Consider the following 24,413-nt stretch of genomic DNA (forward strand, 5'->3'; position numbering starts at 1 on the left):
CCATTTTTCCAGGAAAATTTCCACCACTTTCAAACCAGGTAACAAGATACCTTCTACCTGGAGCTGCACAGCTGACACCGCTGTTAACCTTTTTGACACAGAATGAGCACGTGCTCATGAGGTATTAGTTAAATTATGATGCTTAATTTAAAGTTTGAGGCCAAAATAATGAAGAAACAGCGAGCCTGGAAACAAGCTACAGAAATAGTTGCATTTGCTCTTCTTGCTAAGTATTTAAGGGCTACTCTCCAGTAATTACAGCAGCATTATTAGTATCACTTGTTCAAACTGTTTAAAACAAGTTAATTACCAAACAAATACAAAATGCTTACACAGCTAAACCCCACTGACATTATCTGCAGTAAATACACTGCAGCCTGTGTTCATCTTCTTTATCATATTACAGCAAATTATAGGAGTGTCCAGAGTGTTTATTAAAAACATGCTGTGTAATGAAAAAGTCATTCCTTAATGCAGTGAAGTGATAAAAACAGACCCAGTGTTTTTTTGAAAGAGATCACTTTAATGTTTGTGTAATCAGAACAGTGTAACCATTGTCATTTCTTAGCACCTTCAGACAGAAAACCACGTTGTGTCTACAAACACCAGTCCCCAAGCTCACGTGGTTTGTTGGATTCCTTCCTCCCCAGACCAGCTGTTTGCACCATCACCACCTGTAACAGAGCAGCAGGGTTAAGGTAACCACTCCACACCATTATTAACTCATTTGTTCATGCAGGAGATATCATCAGAAAACCTCTGCTCACCACCAGTCAATCTGCCGGTAATTCCAGCAATTTTTGGTTTGTTTCATCACATGATATCTTTGGGTAAATTGATACATTTCTGGCAGAAGCAAGACTTTTGTCTCTTTGCTCTACATAGTGCTGTCAGCAAAACTGCAGTGCAGGAGAGCTGCTCTTACACCTCTACTGCCTGTATTTTAGTCTAAGAAAGTGTTTTTTTGGCCTAGAACTTCATTAATTATACATTTAGAGCTAAGAATATGCAGAAACACGTTCCTGAGACTGCAGCCATGTTAAACTAAGAGCACAGTAACCATTAAACTCACCCAGGAGACTCTCCTGCTCTGCTGTCTCACCACCTTCCATAGGGCTTGTGAAGAGCTGTAACATCAATGGATGGACATTAGTAACAACCAGCACGTGGCAGCACAGACCTGCAAGCTATACTTAAATGCAGAGTTACCAAGAAATAAGTATCAGGCTTTAAACTGTAAAGAAGAGATGAGGGAAAGCAGATTGAGTCAAGCTGACAAAACACACCTATCGAGTTCCTTACAGCCTATGAAGCTCATTCATTCTCAAATTAGATTTCACCTGGCATAAAGCTCTATGTGTTCCAGTGAAATTCATGTCTTACCTTCAGATTCGGGCCATCCCAGAAGAGCAACCTGGCCCCATCCTGTTGTGTCACATCCACCTGGAAGGACCAGGCTCTGCAGGTCAAGTGGAACAGATGGACACACAAAGCTTGGTTAAACGTTTCAAGAGCTCTTTTCACAGACAGCAAGCATAAATAAAAGTTGCCTGATTAGTTTTAGAAGACAGATTTCTGTAACTCGAACTGCATGTCTGTAGCTGTATTTCAGACAGTAAGAAGGGTATCGTCAGTTCTCGCATCTGACGGCACTTCCTATTCAGGGTTATCATCATCAACAGCCAGCAGCTTCTGCATCCCAGCCTTTACAAAACAGTGCCTGTTTTATCTTAAACGGTTGCACAATTTCCCCTTTGTGTATAAGAGGCTTTAACTCTTTAACTTGTGGGTACAAGCAATCAGTTTTAATGAGCTTTTATTTAGCTTGCTTTAAGATGTAATTGTTAAAGATTATTTTCGACCAACAGTCCCATGTTGCGTCATTAGCATTAAGTAAAGGCCTGGAACTTAACAGCTTGTGCACTTTAACAGAAAAAAAAAATTAACTTACTCTTTACTTCAAGTCATCTTTCTGCTGTGGGGATAAAAGAGAAGTATTATTAGAATACTTTTCAGCAATTTTAGATTTTAAGTATAAAGTTGGTTTATACAGGAAAAAAAAATAACACCCCCCCCCCCAAAACCAGACCCTCATGACCAACACTCTGCTTTCAATTCAAGCCGTGTTTCTGTTGCTATTAATCACCGAAATATTTACATCAGAAACGCTGTAGTAGTCGACAATCCTCTCTAAATTGTTTTTAGTCAGGAAATTTAGAACTACCTAAATTTAGAATAGTATATAAATGCAGCTTGCCAGACTGCATTTACCACTAGGGCAATTTTCAAAAATTGAAATTGCAGACACTCCAATTCTGAGTTTGTAATGTCTGTTGTGCAGAAAGGGTCTGGCACATCGAAGAACAAACAAAAATAGAGACTTATTTCCTGAAACAGCGCCATAAAAATCCATGGAAGGCACCGACTGCCGCGCACCCACCACAGCAGCGTTACCCGCAGAGCCCTCACGGAGCTCCGGGCAGTGATTTCCACCTCCTCCCCGCCGCCGGGCGGTACCTCACACACACACACAGCGCCCTCCCAGGGCCCCGACCAGGCCAAGCACCTCCTGATTTACCGAGAAGGTGCATCCGCAGCCCCGGCGTGTCCCGGACCCGGTGTCGCCTCCATGGCCGCCTGAACGGACAGCGGCCTCAGGTGCTACGCTCCCCTCCCACCTCTACAATGGTCCGGCCCAGCCCACGCGGCCCAGCGAGGCACGGCGGCCGCCACCACCGCAGAGAGCGGGGGGGGGTGAGCCCTCCCTTCAGCCTGCTCAATATTAAGGGCGCCTCGACCTACACGCCGGGCCACCGCCTCCCCGCTGCCCGCCCAGCCGGCCCCGACCTGGGCCCCGAGCCCGCGCTGGAGGTCACGCGCAGCAAACTCCCTCGGCCAAGCGCACAGATCGAAAGGGCGGGAAGAATCCAAGCGGCTGCTTATAAAGGCTTGGGACGTACCACCCGCGGCGGGGGGGGGGGCGGACTGGGCCACTCCTGCAGGCAGGCGGGGGTGCGCCGAGGCTTCCATTTCCTTCCGCGGGGCCAGGAGGGAAGGTGGTGGGAGGAGCCCTGGGGTCCCCTCAGCCTCCCCGGCACTAAAACCCGGCTTTAGGCACCACCTCAGCCCGGGTGAGAGCTGCAGAGCACGTTCAGCACGAGTGGGCAGGGACCCGGCCAGGCACAGCCCCACGTGGGGCAGCCAAGGCAGCACCAGCCCTTGGTGATCCGGCAGCACTGGAGAGGTCACAGTGATTCCAGACAACTTTTAATTTAGAACAGAACGGCTGTTAAAATAAAAGTTCCATTCTCTTCACCTTATGTCATCTTGAACTGAAAATAAGGGGGTTTTGCTTTCCTTTTCCCTGTCAGGCACATCCCAACACCTTAGAACAAACACAAAACCACCACCCTGTTAAAGTCTATCAACACTACATTTGTTCTGCCTGAAGAACTGTTTATCAAAAATACACCTTTTCAAAACAAAATCCTCCTACAAGAAGGACTACTGTACTCCTATAATTAAAATTCAGACCAGTTTTTCCTCCGAGACACAGATCCATCCAGCAAGAGCCAAAGCCAAGATTCTCCTTGCCATTTTCAACATAAGTTCATTTTAGTAAACTGCACAGGTATCTCGGTGTCAGAACATTAATTTCTGCATCAAATTCTTACAGGTGATTAATATTTGAGAATTCAGTGAAAAATCAAGAACATGTTAGGTAAAGGCAAAACAGCTGAGCACAAAGAGGACTTAGAACACAATTCTCTTTGCAATCTCTTCCCAGATCAAATAGATTTAACTCAAAATGTTGAGGAAAAAGCATTCGCTGAAGATTCAGTGCTCATTTTTTAATTATCAAATCCCAGCAGCTCTTGTTCACGTAACTAAGGAAGACCAAAGCTGGAAAGAATTCCTGGTATCAGCAAACACTTTTCAAGGCTCCTTTGTACATCATCAAAACGTAGAACCAGGCAAACACTCAATTACAAAACCCTCTCTGTAGGTTCCCTCAACAGTAAACCCCTATTTTACCTACCTTCAACAGTAAACCTCTATTTTTCTTGCAGCTATGCTACTGTGGTCTCAATAGCACACATAACCCCCCCAAATCATAAATACAACAGACCTGAATAATACAGAGGCACTTTTAAGGCACTGTTTAGGACAACCAGGAAGGCAGAACTGGTGTTCAAGGTGCCTCTTTCTCAACAAAAGGCCTGTGCCTACATGGCTGTTCTTTGATTTCACACATCTCTTAGTTCAGATCTTTTCTATCAGATTCTCTATTCCCATTCCCAGTTAATTTATCCTTCACCAGGCCCAAGTTATGAGAATTTAGATGGAAACATAGTGGGGCACAAACCAGCTGCTGATCTTAAAAGACGTGCACGGGTTCCCATCAAGGCAGAAGCCTGACTTTACAGACCAGTGGTATGATTCCCATCTACCACCTCCTTTCAGGAAAAGGAAAGGTCACAATGGCTTTAAAGCAGTAACACAACACAAGGTTTACTGGCAAAAAGACACTGGTTAAATAAACTTTATCAGGATCTTGAGAAATGGGGATGGTATCGGTATGGTTCTCTTGGAAGCTTTGGGAGGGATATTAATGAAAGCACACTTTAAAATGAGTTATTACAGTGATCAGACATTGCAGTCATTTACTCTCAACAGTACTTTTATGAGACATTTATATATTCAATAATTAAATATAAAATCAAGGATGAGTGTCACAAAACAAGGAAATAGTAAGGCTTGAAGCCTGGTCAGCCCCCAGATTGCCCTTCTAGTCACTGTACCTTTCATTTTGCCTTTCATTTTACATGCTGCTATTCTCACACATAACAAAGCAGTAAGAAAAGTTAATTGCAGATTCCTTGCTGAAACCTCAAACCTACTTCAACTTAGTACAAAAAAAGGGGGAAAAAAAAAAAGAGAAAACATTTGTTAAAAAGCAGGAACTGTAAGAGATATTCATAGACATTTTTGGACTGACAGAACCGAGGAAATAGGGACAATGCAAACAAATTTTCAGACTATCCAAATGTAGCAGATGATGTTTTTGCTACCTGTTGTTTACCTGAATGTGATGTGCTGCATTATTCCTCACTTAGAATTACTGGCAACCAAAATAAATGCCCACAGGCAACGAGAAAAAAATGGCAGATGGACACTGATCAAACCCTTCTCCTACCTAGGAAGGGAAAATGTGCAGGTAAAAAAGCTGAATGTAACAAGTCAACCATGTCCACATCCACATGTACTACACAGGAAGAACATTCAAAAGTATTGACATGAGACAGTGATCCTATAGTTTTCCTTTTCTCTTTCAGTTATATATATATAGATAAACAGCACATAGGAGAACACCACTAAAGCTTTCACCGTGGCCAACAGGAAAATTCTCACAAATGTAAAAATGTATGCTTTCCAACTGTTAAGAGTGCTGCAGAACATAATCCAGGTGAAATGGAAGAAATATAATTTTTCATCATGTAAAAACAACAACAACAACGAAAAACCAACCCCCTGGGGATTTACACAATTCTCAAACATCCAACTTTGCAGTCCTGAACATCTCAATCCCTACTACAGCAGGACGTGGTATCACCAAAATAAATGAGAATTCCTTGAGAGTGGTCATACCACTGGGATACATGAAATTTAACTGTACTAAAATATTATTTAACTTGGATTTACATTCAGTGTTTTGGAGGAAGGGAATGTGACAATCCCCTTCATGCTTTATCCTTGCTGGCTGCCCACCCAGGAAGCATTTTTGTTATTACTTCAAGAGGAAAGGAAAGGTGCTGGTAAGAGCCAGAAGGGCAAGGCAATGATCTTGATCATGAGCCCTGTTCTTTGGATGAAGTGTGTAAAACATTTTGTTAAAAGCCTCCATGATGAAAATATTAAGAACAAAAAGGTCTCATTAAAAATACAGGGCATTTCTGCCTCTTCTTTTAAGTTCAGAGCTCGGGGGAAAGTGTTTTGCTAGAATTAACTACAGGTTTGCTGTAATAAACACATATGACAATGCCCTACATAACACAGGGCCAACCACAGACTCCAGACAAATGTGATTGCTTTAGGTTTCAAGTGGTTTATGCATCTCTTTTCGTATAAAAGGAACAGAGACACTTCTGGGACCTTCACTGCAGAGTCTTTGCCAGTGTCCAGCTTTTGGGCAAAGGAAACCTTGCCACACTGCAGAGTCACAATCTTGGGGATGAGGACGCGAAACCCATCATGATTCAGAGTCTGAGCCGGAACTGCTCTCTCGGCTGATTTCGATTTGTAGGGAGGGTAAATTATCCAACCGACTCTTTTTTTGCCGAGACTGTTCCTTTTCCTTAATGAGAGCCCCCCAAACCCGCTGGAGCTCGGAATCCTCTTCCTCTGGAGACGCCACAGAGTTTTCAGGTTTATCTGAAGTCTTTTCTTGTGTCTTCGGAGCAGACCCCAATCGGGTCCATAAATTACCTGATCAGATGAAAAATAAACATTTAAAAAACAAACAAACAAACAGGACTAAGGAATTTGGATGAGTCAAGGAATCAAATCTTAAATTCACTGCATCCCTTTTAACCCCTCATACCCCTTCCACCTTAATGTCTGCCATGGAACTGATTCTGCTTTGAAGCAGGACTTGAAATCAAACTACAGGAGGCTCAGGGCAGTCCTGGTCACTGTTGCCCACTAGCAGAGAATTCTACACACAGCACTGAAGTGCCACTGCACTCATTACACTTGTTTTAGTGCCCTGTTTTGACCACAGTTTTAAAGTGGTCCTTGACTTTTCAGCATACCTCCACAAAAATACTGCTCAGAAACATTCCCAGCTCCTACCTACAAGCATTTAGATTTCAAAGCTCTGAACAAACACTTGCCAATTTATAAGCTGAATTTCACTCAGCTGAACCTCCTTCACGACTTTCTGCTGGAATCTCTCTCATGCTCCAGAATCAAAGGAATTGCATTATTACACTTTCTCCACAGAACTGACCTGATTTCTTCTCTCTGGTGTCAGAGTAGAGGCCTTTCACATCTTGTTTGGGGATTCCTAACCTGCTGTGGACATCTGAGATTGGTTCCCGACGAGGAGCAGAGGTACTACTTGGAGGTTTAGTTTCAGGAGAATGTGGCCTTTTTCCCAGTCTTTGCCGCACATCTAGGGATGATTTCAGTGATTAAAATGACCAAAAAAATCATGTTGCATTTACTCCAGCTCTGCCAGCTGATTTTATGCTTGTTCATAATTTGTACAACTTAAAAACACAGCATTTGTCTAGTTTCATCTTTTCTACGGTCTTTTTCACTTAAGTCTTTCGTAATGAGATTTCAGTCCTGGCAATGTCTGCAATGCAATTCATCCAGATTTCATTTCATTTTTGGCAATAACTTTGACACAATGTTTTCAGGTTGTGCTCTGTCCAAAAGATCAGAAAACTAAGTTACTCCATGGCTTGCTGCATTTCTGCTTTAGCAGCACAGCATTAGATAAGATTCCATGAAAGTAAGTATATATTCAGTAATTCTTTTCAGACAACAGATGCCTTGCTTTAGAATTCTAATACTTCTTGATATTTTGCAGAACAAAATGAAAACCAGAATATAAGAATCCTAAATATATTGATACTTAGCCTTTGATTTGAATCTTGCATTCTGAAGTTTGGTTTAGCCAGATGTTCCTTGTCTCACAGGGAGTTCAAACAAAAATATGCAGGCAAAGGGAATTACAGAACTTTTGTGCCAATTTGTCAGAGGTCCAAAATAGGCAGAAGGGGTAAAATATACTAAAAAACTTTGACAATACACTGACACAAAAAGCATATCTTTATCAGTCAGACAATCCTCTGAATATTAAGTATGTCAGACGTAGCTGAAATCATACACACTTGAGTCAAAAAAACAACAGGCAAGTAAGCTCAGAAATAAACCCTGCCAAGTGAAAGAATATCCATATTCATGTAATACATGTTCTTTAGATAAGTGTAGTTAGTGTTTCACACTGGATTTTGTGCATGACCTTCCCTCTGTGCTGTGTTTGAGTCGTACAGAGTCTGCCTCAAGCAAATCACAAGAGACTGAGTGGGGGGAAAGAGACACAAGCAAAGAAAATGGATAAAAATCAACATCACTAAATAAGCTTTCACTACAATGTATTTCATTTTTCCCCAAAGCAATCCCCAACCCAATCTCTGAGTGTGGAAAGACTGTATGAATGCAGAGCTTGTTATTTCCAGTGGAGCACAGATGTGAAATGAATATATAAAGGAGCTGAAAATTACCTGATTTTACAGTGCTGTTTGGCTGACGTGGCCCAGTGCTATTCTGACGTTTCTCTTCTAACAGTAGTCTCACATCTGCAACTTTCTCTAATGATCCTTTGCTGCCAATCCTGTTTTTGATGTTACTGGTTGCTATGCTATCTGCTCGCATGGAATTCCTACAAAACAGATTTAACGTCCCTTAAATTAAATGACATTAGTACAGTTCTTAAGTCTCTCTGTACGTGAGATTACATCACAGAAAAAAAAATAGTATCAGGATTTTTCTACTGAGAAACAGAGGTACAAACATTGCTTAGATGAGCACATGTTCCAGTCAGAATCCTGAATTTAACAATAATCCCATGAATACTTCTGTATCCATTTCAAGGCAGGTATTGAGTTTGTCTCCTTAAGGCTGTGCCTCTGGGTCATAATTGAGCACAGATGAGCAGCCTCAAAATTGTTCAAGGCCTTGACATTATTACAAAGTATAACCATACTACTGAAGGGACACATTAAAGTTCTTTTAATAATCTATAATATAGTTTTAATGATATAATCTATAATTTTGGTTAATAAGCCCATAATGAGCATAAATTCCTTTTTGTCATCAACACTTAAGGATTATTCTTTTTTCTGAGAAGAGAGGAAGGGATGAAGGGAAAAGAGTTATTTCTCCCTGGCCTAGCTATGAAGTGCATGAAGTTCATTGTGGTTGTTTGCATAAATTTCTATTGATTCTACTTCAAGTTTCATTATTATCAATGAGCAGAATTCAGAGATCTGCAAAAGAAGCTGTATTTAAAATCAAGTTAATTTTATTAAAACCCTGTTTCTGGATTACTTTTTAAAATATCTACTACAAAATTACGTTAAGGATTGAAAAAGCATCTTCAACAGCTTGTCTTCAACCTTTGACACCTCTGCCACCGATTAAAATCCGGAATGCCTTTTCACTGCTAGTTTTAAAGAGCACGAAACCCTTACCTAATATTTTTCAGCTGTGACTCCACCTCGTCTGCATACATTGTCATTTTCATGCTTTTTTTGGGAGAGGGTGTTGATATCATTTTAAGTTCCAGATCATAGTCCATCTCATCCGAGTCAGACCCGCTGGCGCTCGACCGTCGGGCTGCGCTGCGCTCCCGGGACTGCCTGAAGGCCTGCAGCTCATCCCGGTACTCCACCACCACTCTGTCATCTTCATCCATGTCCTGATCCTCCTCCTCCTCTTCCTCCTCCTCTATAGGCTCTTCAGGAACGTTTATTAAGCCTGTAGCGAGGCAAACCCATTCTGATAAACTGAATTTTATCATCCATGTAAAGTGCTTCAAAACCGAGACACGAAGAAAACCCACCTCGCTGTAATGAGTGGCCCCTGACAAAAAGAGTCTTTGTAGTTCTCCAAGGCTAAAGAGAGGGAATATTTTGCAAAATATTCTAAGTGGAATTGATATTACAGAATAGCCTAAGTGGAAGGAAACTGCCACAGGACAAAAATGTCCCTGGTGTTCAGTACCTCAGAGGCCTGTCCAGGAACAAAGCTGGGCAGAGTAACTAAAACTGCCTCTTGTAGAAAGGTGCAGTTCTTTACTTCCTTAACTAAGCACAACAATTCCTGTGATCTTGCAGGGCTTAATGTGCCAACTGCTGGCTCTGCAATAATCCTTTCAAGTCCTGTAAGCAGTAATGCCAAAGAGAAGGCATGTATCTTTATTATGAATTCATCACAGACTCTTGATTTAAATATAAACAACTTCAATTTAGTCATCAGCAGTGTGCAGGCATCTCTTCAGAAAGCAGTACACTACCAACACATAAAATCTGCCATGAGATTTGATACAGCCATAGCTGTATTTTAAGGCCAATCATATGAAAATCTGACACTGTCTCATGCCAGATTTTTATATGAATTATCTTTCTACCTTAGGGAGTAGATGAAGATATTCAAACCTAATTAATAGAATTTTCTAATCTTTTTTGTTCTATATCTCGAGATTGCTTTCTCATAGAGTAGAAGAATTGATTAAGCAAGTACAACAAATTGCCCAGAATTTTGAAGAAGTCATCCCTTCTTTTTCCCCTTGATGCTCCAAGTCCTCACATCCTAAATCTGTAAAATAAAAATCTCACCTAAAGAGCAGCAGCTCTTTTGGTAAGCAACGAGCAGCACAGAGTCTCTGCCTCGGTCATCTCCTGCAAACTCTTAAATGCGATTCAGATTTTTATTTTTTTTTTTTTTTAGAAAACTACCACACAGCACAGGGGGGATCAGGTGAGGTTCTGCTCAAGGCCCTCTCCTTACAGGGCTGTCCCACTGGGACCAGTTACCTGAGTGACGGTGTTTATATGGAGGAGTCAAGCCAACATCATCCCCAATCAGTGTCCTTTTCTTTATCACATCCCGATGGATTCGGCGGGAATGGTACCTTCGTTTCCTGAAACACCACAAAAAGAGTGACATTCCTGCCACAGAGAGGGCACAATGACTGAGCTACACTGAGTCCTGGATTAAGGATATGCAGCTGTCACCTACATATATTTAAATCAGAGATCTGTTCTGAACGTTTTAAATATAAACCTTCTTCGCTTTCATGCAAAAATACTTCCCTTGCAAATTCAAAGTCACATTTATTTACACGTAAGAATCATCTACATAAACTGAATAGAAATTCACAAATTAAAACCATTTTAGAGTATCTTGTCCAATTACCTGCAATGTTCCAATTCCTCTGTCCAACACTCACCAAGAATTGCTAAGAATTCCTTTCATGCCTCCATAATTGGGATTGCCATATTTCATGTAGTACTGGCTCCGCCTTGCAGCTCCCAGCTCTTTTTTGTCATCTGAAAAAAAACATCAATTATAGGAATTTTTCCCTCTTAGAATATCTCTTGCAGCACAGCATAAAAATAAATAACCACCCAAACACAGAGAGTGAAAGTAAGGCTGAGTGCATCTTACAAATCAGCATTACTTCACCCTCCTTCATGAAGGATTCAATTTTGCTGACACCTCTGAAATTTCTCCTACCACCACAGTTTTATTTGTGTCTGGAAACTTAATTCCAGGGAGACTGAGTTTCTACATATCAGCTTAACAGAGCATTACATCCCTCTGTCACTGCTGGAGGCTCTACTTACCTTACTCACCACCTTGCCTTTCCTTATGGATGTGTCACTTCCTGCACGGTCCAGAAATTATATGGATTTTCATTTTACTCATAAATATAATTTAATATCTCAACTGTATTTAGCAATAATTTCCACTAATACCTCATCAGCATCTCAAGTTATATCCATATTTATAAAATGTGAAATTTACCTCTGTGGAAAAGGGCATCATAAAACCTATTCCATGGTATTGGGAAGAATGCCCTGAGCCCAAGATAAAGCTTCCAGTACAATGATTTTCATACAACTTGAACTGGATTTAATTCACACATTAAATGTGGATTTATTGTAAAATCTTAACACCTGATGGTTAGCAAAAAACTAACAGTTTTGCAAATACAGAGTAGGTACTTTGAGTCATTAATTAGTCAACAAATAAAACTACAACAAGCAATTAATTCACTGTGCTTGTTAAGCTGGTCATTTACCTTTAGTAGCAAATCTCATGAATAGCTTGTTTCCTTTAGCCAGTTTATTGGCAGGGCGAAGATCATTACGCAGGAGAGAATCCTCTTCTACTTGGGAGAGGGCATCCAACTTTGGGGGCAAAAAAGGTATTTTGGACTCAAAAATAAAATTACTGTTGAACGAAAATGGATTGCTTGCAGAGAAGCAATCAACTGATTATTAAGAAAGTTACTTTTCAACTTATGTTCAAGGTGAATTTTTAACATAAATTGCCCTGGAAATTTAAAACATTTCCTTCTCTTGCTTCATAACTTTATCTCAGATTATTTAATCCAGTAATCGTCAAGTGACAATTGTCAAGTGACCTATTACTGACTGAAATGCAGAAAATAAATAGCACAACTTGGACACTGAAAAAATGGATTTTTTTTTTTGCTTGTTTCCTATCTAAATGGCTTTACTACGAGGTTCTCACGCCCTCACACAATGACTAAAAAGCTTTCTTTTTCATTTATAGCTGCTTTACAGAAACTAAAATTCAGACTTCCGTGATGTATGAGTGTTCACTGAGCCATTCCTAAAGAAAATACTAATCACACCTATTATATACTCAGCCAGTGAAGATTAAATTACTTACAGGACATCAATGTGTATGCTGATTCCCACAGATCTATGAACAGCCTAAATCCCATTTGTCTCTTTAAGCACTGCCTTCACTGCTGAAAGGTCATTGCCTTCCATCACTGTTCTTTCATTGCCTCCTCTCAGCAGAAAAGAGCAGCCAGACTCGCTCTCACACACTGGATGCTTCAAAATCTGCCTTCACAAAACACTCTTACATTGGTGTTATCACCAACAGCACACCTGCACCTCCTCTCATTCCCCATCTCATTTACTTTGATGACTGTGAATTGCAAACTTACATGGTTGAACCTGCAATGCTGTGAAAACTTTACACCAGTGAGAGCAAAACTTTTCTGTGTTTTCACTCCCCTTCTGTACTGACCTCCACATCACTTGGATTGTCATCCTCAACCTCGCCTTCTTCTGTCTCGTCATCAGAGCTTTCCTCCTGTTTTTCTAAGACAAATTATGGGGAAAAAACAAACAAACTCCATTTTAGTGCTTCAGCCCCACTTGATTATGATTGCCTGCAGCCTCTGAAATCAACCTGAAGGTGTTTTCCTTTCTTCTCTGCAGCCTAGAGAATAATCAAACCAGCAAATGCCTACGGACATGAGAAGCACTTGTGTGCACAGAAAGCAAACTAGAGAGCCCCTGTGCAGAGAACTGCCTGCAGCACACATGGATTATTAATTTAATTCTCTGAAAGCAAATGAAACTGCACTGCATTTTCAGGGTATGGCACAGATCAGCAAAGCCACGATGCTGAAAGGCACATAAAAGCCCATTTCCTTCAGTCTCCCTTTAAAATTCCACAAGTACCTGCGAGTATCCAATACTAACAGTGTAAAACAGGTTATTAATCAAGAGCTTAGAGGTTTCTGAGAGAGAAGGGGTGAAAAAAACAACCTTAGTGACTTAATTTTGATGTGAAATAACTAAGAGTGCATGCTTCCAGAACTACTAAAATTGTGAGATGCTTGCACAGATTTTTGGGTTTCTTTTTTGCTCAGAGTCATAGTGGGTTTTTATTAAAAAAAAAAAAACAACAGTGAATATGGACAGCTGTCAACATATACCAATACCACTTGCAAAGATCTGAAAGTACTTCACAGACATCAGACTAAAAAAACCCCCTCTTTTATACTTCAGATTTCCTTATACCTCATCCAACAATAGACTTGAAAACCTAAAATAGAGAGCAGCAGCTGTTCACAAGATCCTGAAAATATTCCCGAGTGAAAAGAGTAACACTTTTAAAAGAGCACAATTAACCAGACTGAAACCAAACTACCCAAATTCAAACCTGAATAATTAAGGTTCATCAGGGACAGTACTCATGTACTTTCCTCCCCACAAATTAGAAGCTTCTCATGCTTCTCACAGTAAAGATTGGTCTCTTGCTTCCCTAAATGTCTAAATAGTCCTCAAATTCCTATCCTAAAAACAGGAATGTAACCAAGCCAGATTGCTCCAGTGCATCTGTATGCATCTCACACCTTAAGATGTAATTGAACAGTCTGTACTTTATCTAATATCCCACTTTTCCAGATAAGCAGGAGTAATTTAGATGACAGTTTTTATTTTCAGATGTGGTGTGATGATAATGTAACGTGTAATTCGCAGCAAACAAGATTAAATATATATATTCATGCTCCACTTAAGCAGGACAGTGCCTAGTCTCCAAAACCTTCTAACAAGTCTTACTTGAAGCATTATCAACATCTGCCCAAAAATTAAAGTCACATGGATGGTGGAGGAGCCACTGCATTGTGGAGAAAAAAAGAAAAGGGGGTGACTTAGAAGGATCCACTTGGAACCACAACAATGTCTCACACCAGCCTAAGAGCAAGAGAGTCCTCGGGTAGCAAAAGGCTGATTTTACCATACACACATTAAAGTAAAATAAATTTACAGTTCAGGCATTCAGGTACCAGATTTATCATGACACTGAGATGTACTTTTGCTGCTTTGCTCTTTTGTAACCAATCTTTCAGTGCTTCTTTCTTAAAAGTATAATGGCCAAATTTAGAGAAGATCCACACGGTGGTGAAGTGATACACTGTCACGTTGGTGTGAAGGATATACTTAAAGGATGGTGGTGTATCAAAAAAGCAATCAACTGTGGCATTTCAAAAATAGGACATTTTCTCACACCTGCTTTTTCCACACTTAGAATCCATCCTTTTACTGCCTTTGTACATCACACAGACTTATTTCTGTGCAACACACATCACTATAAATACCAGATCTGAGTATGACCCTGCATCCAACATGTTCAGTATCGACTGAATTACTGCTTTTGGTCCAGTTCCAACCCACCTTTTAAGAAGCAGCTTCTTCAAAAGGTTTCCAAGATGAAAGCCTTTTTTAAAGTGGCAGAATACATTTACCTGAAACTATATGATAGAAGCTCCTTCAGTAATTTAGATTATGCAGTACCCCAGCATAAGTTTAAAGTTTCATTGATTTAATGAGTTGATGTCTATATATGCATATCTCCATCTACCTTTCTTGTTTTTTTCAGCTGTCTTCTCTTCACTGTTTTCTCTGGTCTTTGTTTTCTCCTGATCAGGCAAGGAACTCATATTTATTAGAGCCCGTGTTGCTGTTACTTCATCAAGCCAGACCACGTTACCTGTGACAGATATAAACACACACAGAACCCAAATGCAGTCTGTGTAATCCAGCAGCCACACTCCCTGCCCCACTGCAGGGTAATTGCTGACAGAAGCTCAGAAACACTTTTCTGTGGTGACATGACAGAAGAGGCAGCAGGTACACCTTTTGCAGGGAAGGTCATATTCTTTAACACACTCAATAAGCTGGACAACACAGAATTTTCAAGCATATTACAAAACACAACAACTGATGAAAACCAAAATCACTGATATGCACAACCATAGATATTAGAGGCTTCCTGAGCACAGAAATCAGGGCACTGAATGGGCTCAGTGTACTCATGAATGTGTTACCACACAAATGTGATTAAGGGAGCAGCAGGGGGGAGGAACTGAAGCCTCGATTTTTTTTTCCCTTTGGCAACTTCACAGAACCTTGGACTTTACTGTGGAATTCTGTTAATCTTTTCCAAAAAGCAGGAAAATAGGGGAAAATAAGAGAATCTGCTCAGGACCTTTGCACAGATTATCGTGTACTCAAGTCAACATGATTCAGTACGTGCCTTGTACCTGTCTTAAGTACCAACAGATAGTACTAAAATATAACCTATTGGGCCAATTAAAAGCATTTCATAGATGAAGCTGAAAGAGCTAAAACTGCTTAGAAACAGAATTTGAACAAAAGCTTTCTGCACGGATGCACTTGGTGCAAATACAGCAACAAATGTGACTTACTGCTCTGCTGTTAAGCAGAGTGTAATCAGATATCAAGAAAACTATAGAGTGACCCAAAATAAAAGATTCTCTTCAATTACTCAGACAAGATTTACAAGGTGAAGAACACACAGATATTAACTGCAATGAGTAGTTAATAACTTCTCTTTTTTTTTTTTTTGCCTGCCTCTTCTTCTCATCTCCAAATTTTCAAAGCCTTTATCATTTAACATTCATCAGTTTGAAACACAGCACACTGTGGAAGTGCACCTTTGCAGCAAGTCACCTTGAGATGTAACTCAGTCGGGAACATTAAAGTTTTTGCCATGCTGTGATGCAAATCTATGCTGAAAAGACAAAGCCTTTATCTTTTCATCAACTGTAGCTGGCATGCTAACTCAGATACAGCATGAAAATTAATCACTAAAAAGATGTGTTCTAACCATAACTGGGTAAAGTATTGTTACAACTCTGAAGTTTGCATTTTTGGACTGGAAGTTCACTCTGGTTCCAGGTTAAATTTACTCACGTAGCATTTAAGAAAAAGGAAGAGACAATCTTAGAAATGCAGCCTTGGATAGAGAGTTAAGCTGTGCACTGCCAAGCTTAGGCATCCCCATAGATCCATCTAGCAGCTCTTTACTGCAATTGTCCACCCAGGGTTTATTTGGTTTCAAATCTCCTATCAGCTTGTGCCAGTACATCAAGCTGTCACGTACAGTGACTTCAAAGTTATCACTGTTTTGGAGAATACCATATATTTTGTCTTGCATTTGAACATACTCCTTCAGGGTCATTCCAAGGAAACCCTGCTACTAATTCTCAGGTCTCAGCCACGCTTGTCAATAAAACAGTTTCCAGCAATCCACTGGAAAACCTGCACTGGCTCCTATTTCTTTTTATATGATTTCAGTTACAGGATTTCTAGCTACATGACAATCCTTCCAGTTCCATGATCCCAACTGTAGCTCTTGTACAGTCTTCACTGTCACTGAAGAAAGCACAGCTGTTAACCACAACCACCTTTTATCTTGCTGGCAATCTCCCTGCAGGCTCACTCCCCAAAACAGCCCTTGCCATGTGCAGGTACATTCCTTTTCTGATCTATGTAAATCACATGCAGCTGCCATCTCCTTCCACCCACCAACTTCTCCTCGAGCCTGCCCTACACAAATATGGCAACAAGCCTCCTCCTTCAGAGCACAGAACCATCCCAACCTGCCCAACTGCACAGCTCAATCACCTTCTCTCAGATCTGCCATTTACGTCAAGACGGAAGCAGAACAAAATTTTAGACCTTTCACTTCTTCCACTTCGAGAGCTGCAAGTTATTCTGTGCTGTCTCTTCCCAATAATAGATACTCAATCAGATAGTGGGTTTGATTTTCACCATGTTATTAATTCTTTCCTTCTACATCTCTTCTGACTAAGGCAGACAGGGAAACTGAGACAGGCAAAGATCTGTGACTCTGAAAGCCACTGCGACATCTGAGGTGCAGCTACGACCAGGATGAGAAAAAACAGTAGGAATTACAGACAAATACTCTGTTTACTTACATGATGTGTCATCCAACCACTCGATATGAGCAGGAGGATACTCTTTGAAATAGGCAAAGATGTCCTGTGTACTCATCTCATCCACTCCACAAATGTAAATTGTGTCTAGTCTCACTTTAGGGATTGCTACAAAGAGGAAGAGAAACAAAACTGATACTTATTCTGAGCTTTTGTATTAGTAACATAGGGGTTTACAAAGCAAAACATTTTAAAGAAGTTAAAGGGAAGCTACTTGATGTTTGATGTGGCATTCTAAATACGGTAACTTGATTTATTCTTCCAACCAATGCAAAACTTTAATAAATTGAGCATTAAAAGAGGTTACATTACAAGCATTGGTAGATGCAGGGACTGCACAGCAATCAAACTGCCTTAAAAAGATATTTTTCTCCTTGAATACTAAGAAAGTGTTATCATGAAGTATTAGAGAGCCAGAACACTAACAAGGCAGTGCACAAAGCACTTCCATGACCTGATGGAGAGCTGTAACAGGCCACAGCTTAGCACGTCCAAGCTGCCAGCTGGAAAAAAAGCCTGGAGAACTAAGTGGGTGCCAAAAGCACCAATCTGTTGTGCTCACATCTCCTGGCTGATCTGCCCATATCCCAGCTTGCCATCAGTGCAGCTTCACTGTGGGTACAGCACAGAGTCTGATCTCCCTGTGCACAGGACACGGAGTCCTCCACGTGTACACACACAGAGCTCCAGGGCTGGTCTTCCAAAGAATTTAAAGATTCTTAAAGCAGCACTGATCCAGGAGATGAATCCTGGACATGTAGCACTAGGTGCTGTTGCCAGGTAGTAAATAAGGCACACCAAAAAATGCCCTCTTCTTTCTGGGGTTGGTAAAACAAGGAGTGAACTGAAAACTGTCAAGTAGGTTAAAAAATAGTGAAATTAAAATGACAAGGTGGGGAAAAAAACCCAAAGTGATTTCTTTTGGCAAAACCTCTGGGAAAGCAGGAAACATAGGATAAATCAAGTAAAGATACTGTGAGGAAGTAAACAAAGGGATCTTTTCTCCTTGACTTTTGGATGAACTCGTACCTTTCTTCATCATGTCCCGATCCAGCGCCACATTCCTCTGGGCGAGATTCACTTCAGCTCGAAAATGAAAGCGTTTTGCTCTTTGTTCCTTCTTCTCAATTGCTTCCTGCAAAATACAAAACAATGCAGACAAAACAGGAATCACAGCAGCACCCTCCACAAATTGCACTGAAGGACCAGATACTTAAAATCTACCAGCCAGCAACAACCTGTAGTAATAATTTCATTAATTATGGAGAGACCCGTGAGTTTCAGAATGTAGGAGTAATTCAGTAAAACGTTTCTGTGCCACAGAGTAGTTTTAATGTAGGTCCAGCAACAAAAGGGGAATCAAGATGCATGGAAAGCAAGGCCTCTTGGACAATGCTCAGACTCCATGATGGAACAGTAACATTACCCTCTCCTCCCCAACAAAATGTAAAAAGGCTGTGCTCAAAGAGAAAGAAAAAAAATCTCCTTTAAAAGAAGTATTTCCACCACAGGAAAAATTAATCTTTTAACATTATAGAGGTTTTTCCCTATCTGTTTTTTAAATATATACAAAAATGTAAAGTTGTCTCTCTGAACATGAATTTAAAAGCTGGCTATAGAGATTTTATTTAGACTGGCAACTCAGGCTCCTTTTACGTAGCTCATGAGCAACAGCCTGTGTGGATCTTGTGCAATTTTGGAAACTGAGAAGCTCCTTGTTCCACAGATTTTATTAGGAAGCATTATAGGTTTTGGATCTTAGTAAGTGAAGTCAGATTTGGAACATAAACTGTGATTCATGCCAGCTATCTGAGCAGGAGGCAAAGCCTTTGTGCATGTTGAAGAAGAAAGAAATGAAATGGTTCCTCCCTTCCAGCAGCAAAAATGAAAACATGTTCAAGAGCCATAGCACAAAGATTACCTTGGAGGTTACATCTATTCCAGTAATGAAACTTCCAGCTTTGTTTTCATATCTCCTACTGGTGTCCTGAAACAAAGCAAAACACTGATGAAATCTCAATGAACCCCGAAAGCAACACACTTGTTATACTGAAAAAACCCTGACCATTTCTATGAGAAATACATCCTCTTTTCCTTGATCCAAGCTACATCCCTAGACAGACAGGCACACAAGCAAGAACCTTCTCTGATGTCAGTGAAAGTAAAAGTACATTAACTGAACCAAAAACTTCCTTTACTGTAAGGATTCTTTCCTTTGAAAAAATTTAGTAGCCATGTCACCTGCTGCCAAGGTTTTTACTTTCTCTCAGCAATACAGGGGAAGTCATCAAATATCCTTTCTAAATAAGACTTGCATAATGTTGGTTTTGGGTATAATTTCCTTGTAAAACATGAACAGATTTAGCAATGATACAGTGTCAGTTTGCAGCTTTCAGTCTCATTCAGAACACGAAGCCACATCTGTAAGTTTTTATTCCTAACCATTATTTCAAACCCAACTTCCAAATAATGAGGTGAAACATTACTGGATAAAAAAGGAAAACAATGGGGGAAAAAAATTACAAATTTCCCATCCATCAGACAAGACTGCTGAATTCAGAGATGTACTAAATCCCACAGCCCCTGCACCAGTGATCCCATTCTGTCCCCTCCATTGCTTGCATATGTACAAATGGCACCTCTTCACTCTGACACACTCAGGACCATCACCCGGCAAGAGTTCGTGGAGCCTTTTTTAGGAGTAAACGTGCTATTTGCACCTGTGCTGCAATAATTATTTTGGCTAAAGGACCATTTTTAGATGCAAGTTAAGTCTCGGTTTAGAAATACCAGAAAACACATTCCAACCACTTTTCTTAGTAAGAGCATCAAAGTTTGCCAAATGTTTAGAGTTACTAGAAAAAGTAAGGCGAAATAAATGTTATTTTTAAAGTTGAAAACCGCCACTGTCTGAGCTTGACTCATGGAGCACGAGGAAGTACAGCAGGGTGCTGTCTCGGGCCACATGTTCGGTAGGAGCACAAGCACGTTGGCAGACCGGCTAATTAAAGATTAGTTTCTACAGCAATTTCCAAGAAGTTTGGAGAGCAGAAGACTACTTAAGGTTTTAGAACAGCGACCCATTTTTCGCTAGCGAACCTAATCCTACTAAAACTCGTACAGAAACAACTCGCAAGAACGAAAAAGTGAACAAAACAAACAAACAAACAACAACAAAAAAAAAACAAAACAGAAAGGAAACCCTCAAACCCCGCTGATCAGAGCCCACAGTCCCAGTGGCTCCAGCCCAGCTCTCCCGGGGTCAGTCCCTGTTCCCTGCTCCAGGTGTTGCCCGTGTTCCCTCTGCACTCTCTCTCCCACCCACAGAGTCCTCTGCACTCCTCAGCTGCACCCCAAACCCCCTTCTCCACCGCCTCCTTTATTCCTCTCCTTCCCACGCACATCCCGCCCGTTTCCTCTTAGGACTCGTCCCCACGCTCCCCTCGGACACCCCCCAATGCCCCCCCTGCCCTCCCTCCCGCCCCCGCCCCGTGTCCCCGCTTTCCCCACGAGTGCCCCCCTCAAACGCCCTCACAGACCGCTCGCCCCCACCCCGACACCCCCCGCCCCGGGCGCTGCCCCCCTGCCCACACCTCGCGCCCCTCACCGGGATGAGCTCCCGCAGCGAGCGCCTCACGGGGATGGTCTCCAGCTCGCCCTCCTCCACCTCCATGGGCTCGGGCTCCGCGCCGCGCGGCTCCGCCGTGGCCGCGCTCGCCTCCGCCTTCACCGAGATCCGCAGGCCCCGCACGGCCGCCATGGCTCCGCCGGGCCCGCCCTCAGCGCGGCCAGCGAGACGAGCGCGCCGAGGCACAGAGCGGCGGGGCGGGCGGGGCGAGCGCCGCGGGAGCGGCACCGAGCGCCGGGGCGGGCGGAGCGCAGCGGCACCGGCCGCGGGCGGGACGGAGCGGGGACGGAGCGGCACCGGGCGCTGCGGGGCGGGCGGAGCGTCGCCCGCAGCCCAGCGCACCTCGAGCCCGGCGGCCCTCGAGCCCAGGGCACCCCCAACCCGGCGCACCCCGGCGGTGCCCAGCGCGCTCCGAACCCGGCGGACCCGCAGCCCGGGGCACCCCCGGGGCCCGCGGAAGACAGAGCCCGTTCGAGGCCAAAGGGTTGAGGGTAGAGAACGACCACAGGTCCGGGGAGGGTGGCACCGCCATGTCCCCGCGTACCCCCATCCCCGAGGAAAGGCACACGGCGAGGGGAGAAACACACAGCCAGGCGGGGATTCACAGCCCTGATCTAAATCCCTACGTGTATTAGTGTAGGAAGCGGAGCTTCCTGCAAAGATTTATTTTTTTTTTAACTATCTGAACTTTTACAAGGTTCAATTTTCCCCTCCGCTCCATACTAGTGGAATTTTACACCTCTGATAAAATCAAACTAATTCCCAGCTCTCAGTTCTCTGAGAGTTCTCTGAGTTCTCCCACTCATCACTCACTCCAAGGTTATTATTAAGTCTCTGCAGAGCTTTTTATGCAATAGCTCATGTCACCTGCATTCCATTTGGTGCTGACATCACACAGCAGCACCTGGCAGGAACCTCTGACACAGGTGATACTTCCAAGCCAGGTGGGAAGAGTTCTGGCAGAGGCCACACACACATAAGGGGAACGAAGAACAGGAGTAAACAGGACACAGACACCTCCTGTGAGCAGCTGAGTCTGAACTAATTGCAAGAGGAAACACATTTCTATGGCAGAAACTCTATTTCTTCAGGTCATGGGGAAAAGAAACCAAAAGATGGAACTTCTCCTCCTTTAGCTTTAGTTTTATAAGTAGGATGGAGTATTGCCATGTGATCTAGACCCGATTTACAAAGCCAAACCCTTCAAGGAATGGTCGGGGCTGGGTTCCATGACTCCAGCTCACTTTGCACTGCTGTCAGCAGAGAGCAGATGAAGCCTCTGGCTCACCCAGGTGTTTCCTTATTTTATTTTAACGTCCCCCAATGTCACCTCAGAGAGAGTGTTGCTGTACTACAGCACTTGACACTTGGCAGCATTTCGAGGCTCAGTCGTTGAACTCAGCAAGAGACTTTCTACTGATTAACTGCGGCTTTAGACTGGTTGCCAAAATTTTAGAGCTTCTTAGGAAAAAATAAGCTCTGGTAATTGGTAGGGTCAATAAAATCAGGAGAGGAAAACCAAACCTGGATACCAAGAGGGCTTTTACTGCCAGGTGGGTGAATAGAATGTTTTCACAAGATTTTACAACTTCTTTCAGAATCTTGTTATTAACAGTGAATTCTTTAGAATTACAACTGATTTGGTTTTATTTCTCTGAGACTGTGCCTCAGAGCTCTGTTTTTCTCTCCCATTCCTCTCGGGCAATGCCTCTGCCTCTGAAAGTTCACCTGAACTCAAAATGTTCATTTTTTTCCAAACCTGTAGGAAGCAGGTTTGGGCAGAAGGGCTCTACCTTATTGTAGCCTTTGTGCAGCAAGGGTGGGTTAAGGGTAATAAACTACTGAAGGGTTCAGTGGTTAAATATGGGAGGGAAAAGGAATTTGGAAAAGGCTACCAGTCTTTATCAGAAACGCTAAAAAAAGGCTGTTACAAATAATGAAGGGTCAGAAAGTGACTGTAGAAGGGAAGCTGTTGATGTCCCATCCCTGAAAGTGTTCAAGGCCAGGTTGGATGGAGCTCTGAGCAACCTGGTCTAGTGGAAAGGGTCCCTGCCCATGGCAGGAGGGCAGAACGGGATGATCTTTGAGGTCTTTTCCAACCCAAACCATTCTGTGCTTCTATGAAATCATTCCAGTATAAAAATACAAAAAAGAGCGATTTAGGGCAGGAGCGTTGTTCGTTTACGGGTTTTGACCACCAGAGGGAGCTCCTGCAACAGGATTCCGAAAGTGAGAGAAAACCAAACCTGATGGAAAACTCCACTAATTCCTGTAATTTTGGGGTTCCGCTGAAAGCAGGAGATTGGGGTACACGGATGGGGACTGGAAGGGCGGAAAGAGAAAGAACAGTCTGTGGGTCCTCAGTCAAAAAGAGACTTTTTTGCCGAGGTCTGGCAGGAATCAGAGAAATGGTGAATTTTGCCCTGGTAAAAAAGTCCTGATTGGTTCCTTTGTTTGTTTGAAGCCTGTGAACGCTGAACAGAACGGACACGTGTTCTTGCGGATTTGATTTAACTCTCCTGGTGTCCTGGGCTCTTAACAAGAATCTGCAGCTTTTCAAAGCTGTGAAGAACCCAGACATGGAAGTGTGTGTGCTATTTCTGCAGCTGGCTCCCAAACCCCACACATCACCAGGGAAACTGGCTTCCGAATAGATTACGACTTCCTACCTACAGTCCATCTGGAGAGGGAACAGGATCAGCAGAGGAAGGATGTCCATTTGTGAAACCATCGGATAAGCTGAAATTAAGCACCTGGTGTTTTCTCATGGATTCGATGAACCACAGGCTCCCACCTGTAAGACAGAATATTTTCTCACTGGGATGTTGTGAGGGTTAATGCAACCCTGGTTACCTGACACGGTGCCAAAGTCCCATCCTCCAGGAGACAGTTACAGGGCTCCAAAGTGCCCTACAAGAAAGCAAGATGCTGTGAGGCAGGAAAGAGCACAGCACCCTCACAGTTCGGGACAGCTGTGCTCTAACATTGTTTATGCAAGTGCTGCCACATGGAGACCGCACAGTTGAAAAAGCACATTCCTTTCTGGAAAAAGCTCACAGAACTGAGCAGAGCTGGAGCAGAGTTCAATACACCCTCACAGATATTGCTCTGGGATTTAAGAGATCTTGAAGAACAATCTGAAAGTGGTAAATATTGCTTCGCTCTTGCAGATATAAGATTTGTGCATAGCCACACACATGCGTTCATCTGTGGCACCAGTGGAACTTAAGCTCTTCCCTGTTGCAGACCTCTGTGGTAATGCAGTCAATTGCCCTGAATAAAATTCAACTTTTTCTTTTGCAGGGCTATTTTTAACCCAGAACAGCTCGTTGGCCCAATTCAGCATGTAGTCCCATGAAAACAGCTGTGCTGGCACAGCCATGGAGTAGGAAT

At 42.5% G+C, this 24,413-nt stretch overlaps 1 protein-coding gene, 1 long non-coding RNA gene and 2 other non-coding genes across 5 annotated transcripts; all 4 read right to left on the minus strand.

Moving 5' to 3' along the window:
* Window positions 1–500: 500 nt before the first annotated feature.
* On the minus strand, window positions 501–2,909 carry LOC116796529. Its single transcript, XR_004360404.1, has 5 exons — window positions 2,579–2,909; window positions 1,952–1,975; window positions 1,384–1,459; window positions 1,073–1,127; window positions 501–674 (listed from the first exon to the last, which is right to left on the minus strand). It is a non-coding gene; the product is annotated as an uncharacterized LOC116796529 (long non-coding RNA).
* Window positions 747–819, minus strand: LOC116796917. Its single transcript, XR_004360530.1, has one exon. It is a non-coding gene; the product is annotated as a small nucleolar RNA SNORD65 (small nucleolar RNA).
* Window positions 1,607–1,680, minus strand: LOC116796913. The gene has a single exon (XR_004360526.1). It is a non-coding gene; the product is annotated as a small nucleolar RNA SNORD49 (small nucleolar RNA).
* A 1,602-nt stretch (window positions 2,910–4,511) lies between the features above and the next one.
* NCBP3 (nuclear cap binding subunit 3) lies at window positions 4,512–24,082 on the minus strand. 2 transcript variants are annotated; one of them, XM_032707189.1, is made up of 13 exons: window positions 23,690–24,082; window positions 19,314–19,379; window positions 18,422–18,527; window positions 17,375–17,500; window positions 14,992–15,120; window positions 12,865–12,938; window positions 11,879–11,987; window positions 11,024–11,123; window positions 10,608–10,714; window positions 9,264–9,549; window positions 8,295–8,452; window positions 7,010–7,174; window positions 4,512–6,486 (listed from the first exon to the last, which is right to left on the minus strand). In XM_032707189.1, exons 3-13 carry the CDS (start codon window positions 18,432–18,434, stop codon window positions 6,251–6,253), a joined length of 1,503 nt encoding a protein of 500 aa, XP_032563080.1. In that variant the 5' UTR covers window positions 18,435–18,527; window positions 19,314–19,379; window positions 23,690–24,082; the 3' UTR covers window positions 4,512–6,250. The 2 variants fall into 2 exon arrangements, with proteins under 2 accessions (XP_032563080.1, XP_032563079.1); XM_032707188.1 differs by lacking the exon at window positions 23,690–24,082 and adding an exon at window positions 21,000–21,176.
* Window positions 24,083–24,413: the final 331 nt, after the last annotated feature.

The sequence above is a fragment of the Chiroxiphia lanceolata genome, chromosome 20 (genome assembly GCF_009829145.1).
Source record: "Chiroxiphia lanceolata isolate bChiLan1 chromosome 20, bChiLan1.pri, whole genome shotgun sequence".
NCBI lineage: Eukaryota > Metazoa > Chordata > Aves > Passeriformes > Pipridae > Chiroxiphia > Chiroxiphia lanceolata.

Excerpts from the sequence above, each read along its gene's own strand:
- NCBP3 (XM_032707188.1), bottom strand. The coding sequence starts at position 21,152 with ATGGCGGCCGTGCGGGGCCTGCGGATCTCGGTGAAGGCGGAGGCGAGC. Across the intron at positions 19,380-20,999 it reads CGCTGCGGGAGCTCATCCCG|GACACCAGTAGGAGATATGA; the intron begins GTGAGGGGCGCG and ends GCTTTGTTTCAG. Across the intron at positions 17,501-18,421 it reads TCGGGACATGATGAAGAAAG|CAATCCCTAAAGTGAGACTA; the intron begins GTACGAGTTCAT and ends TCCTCTTTGTAG.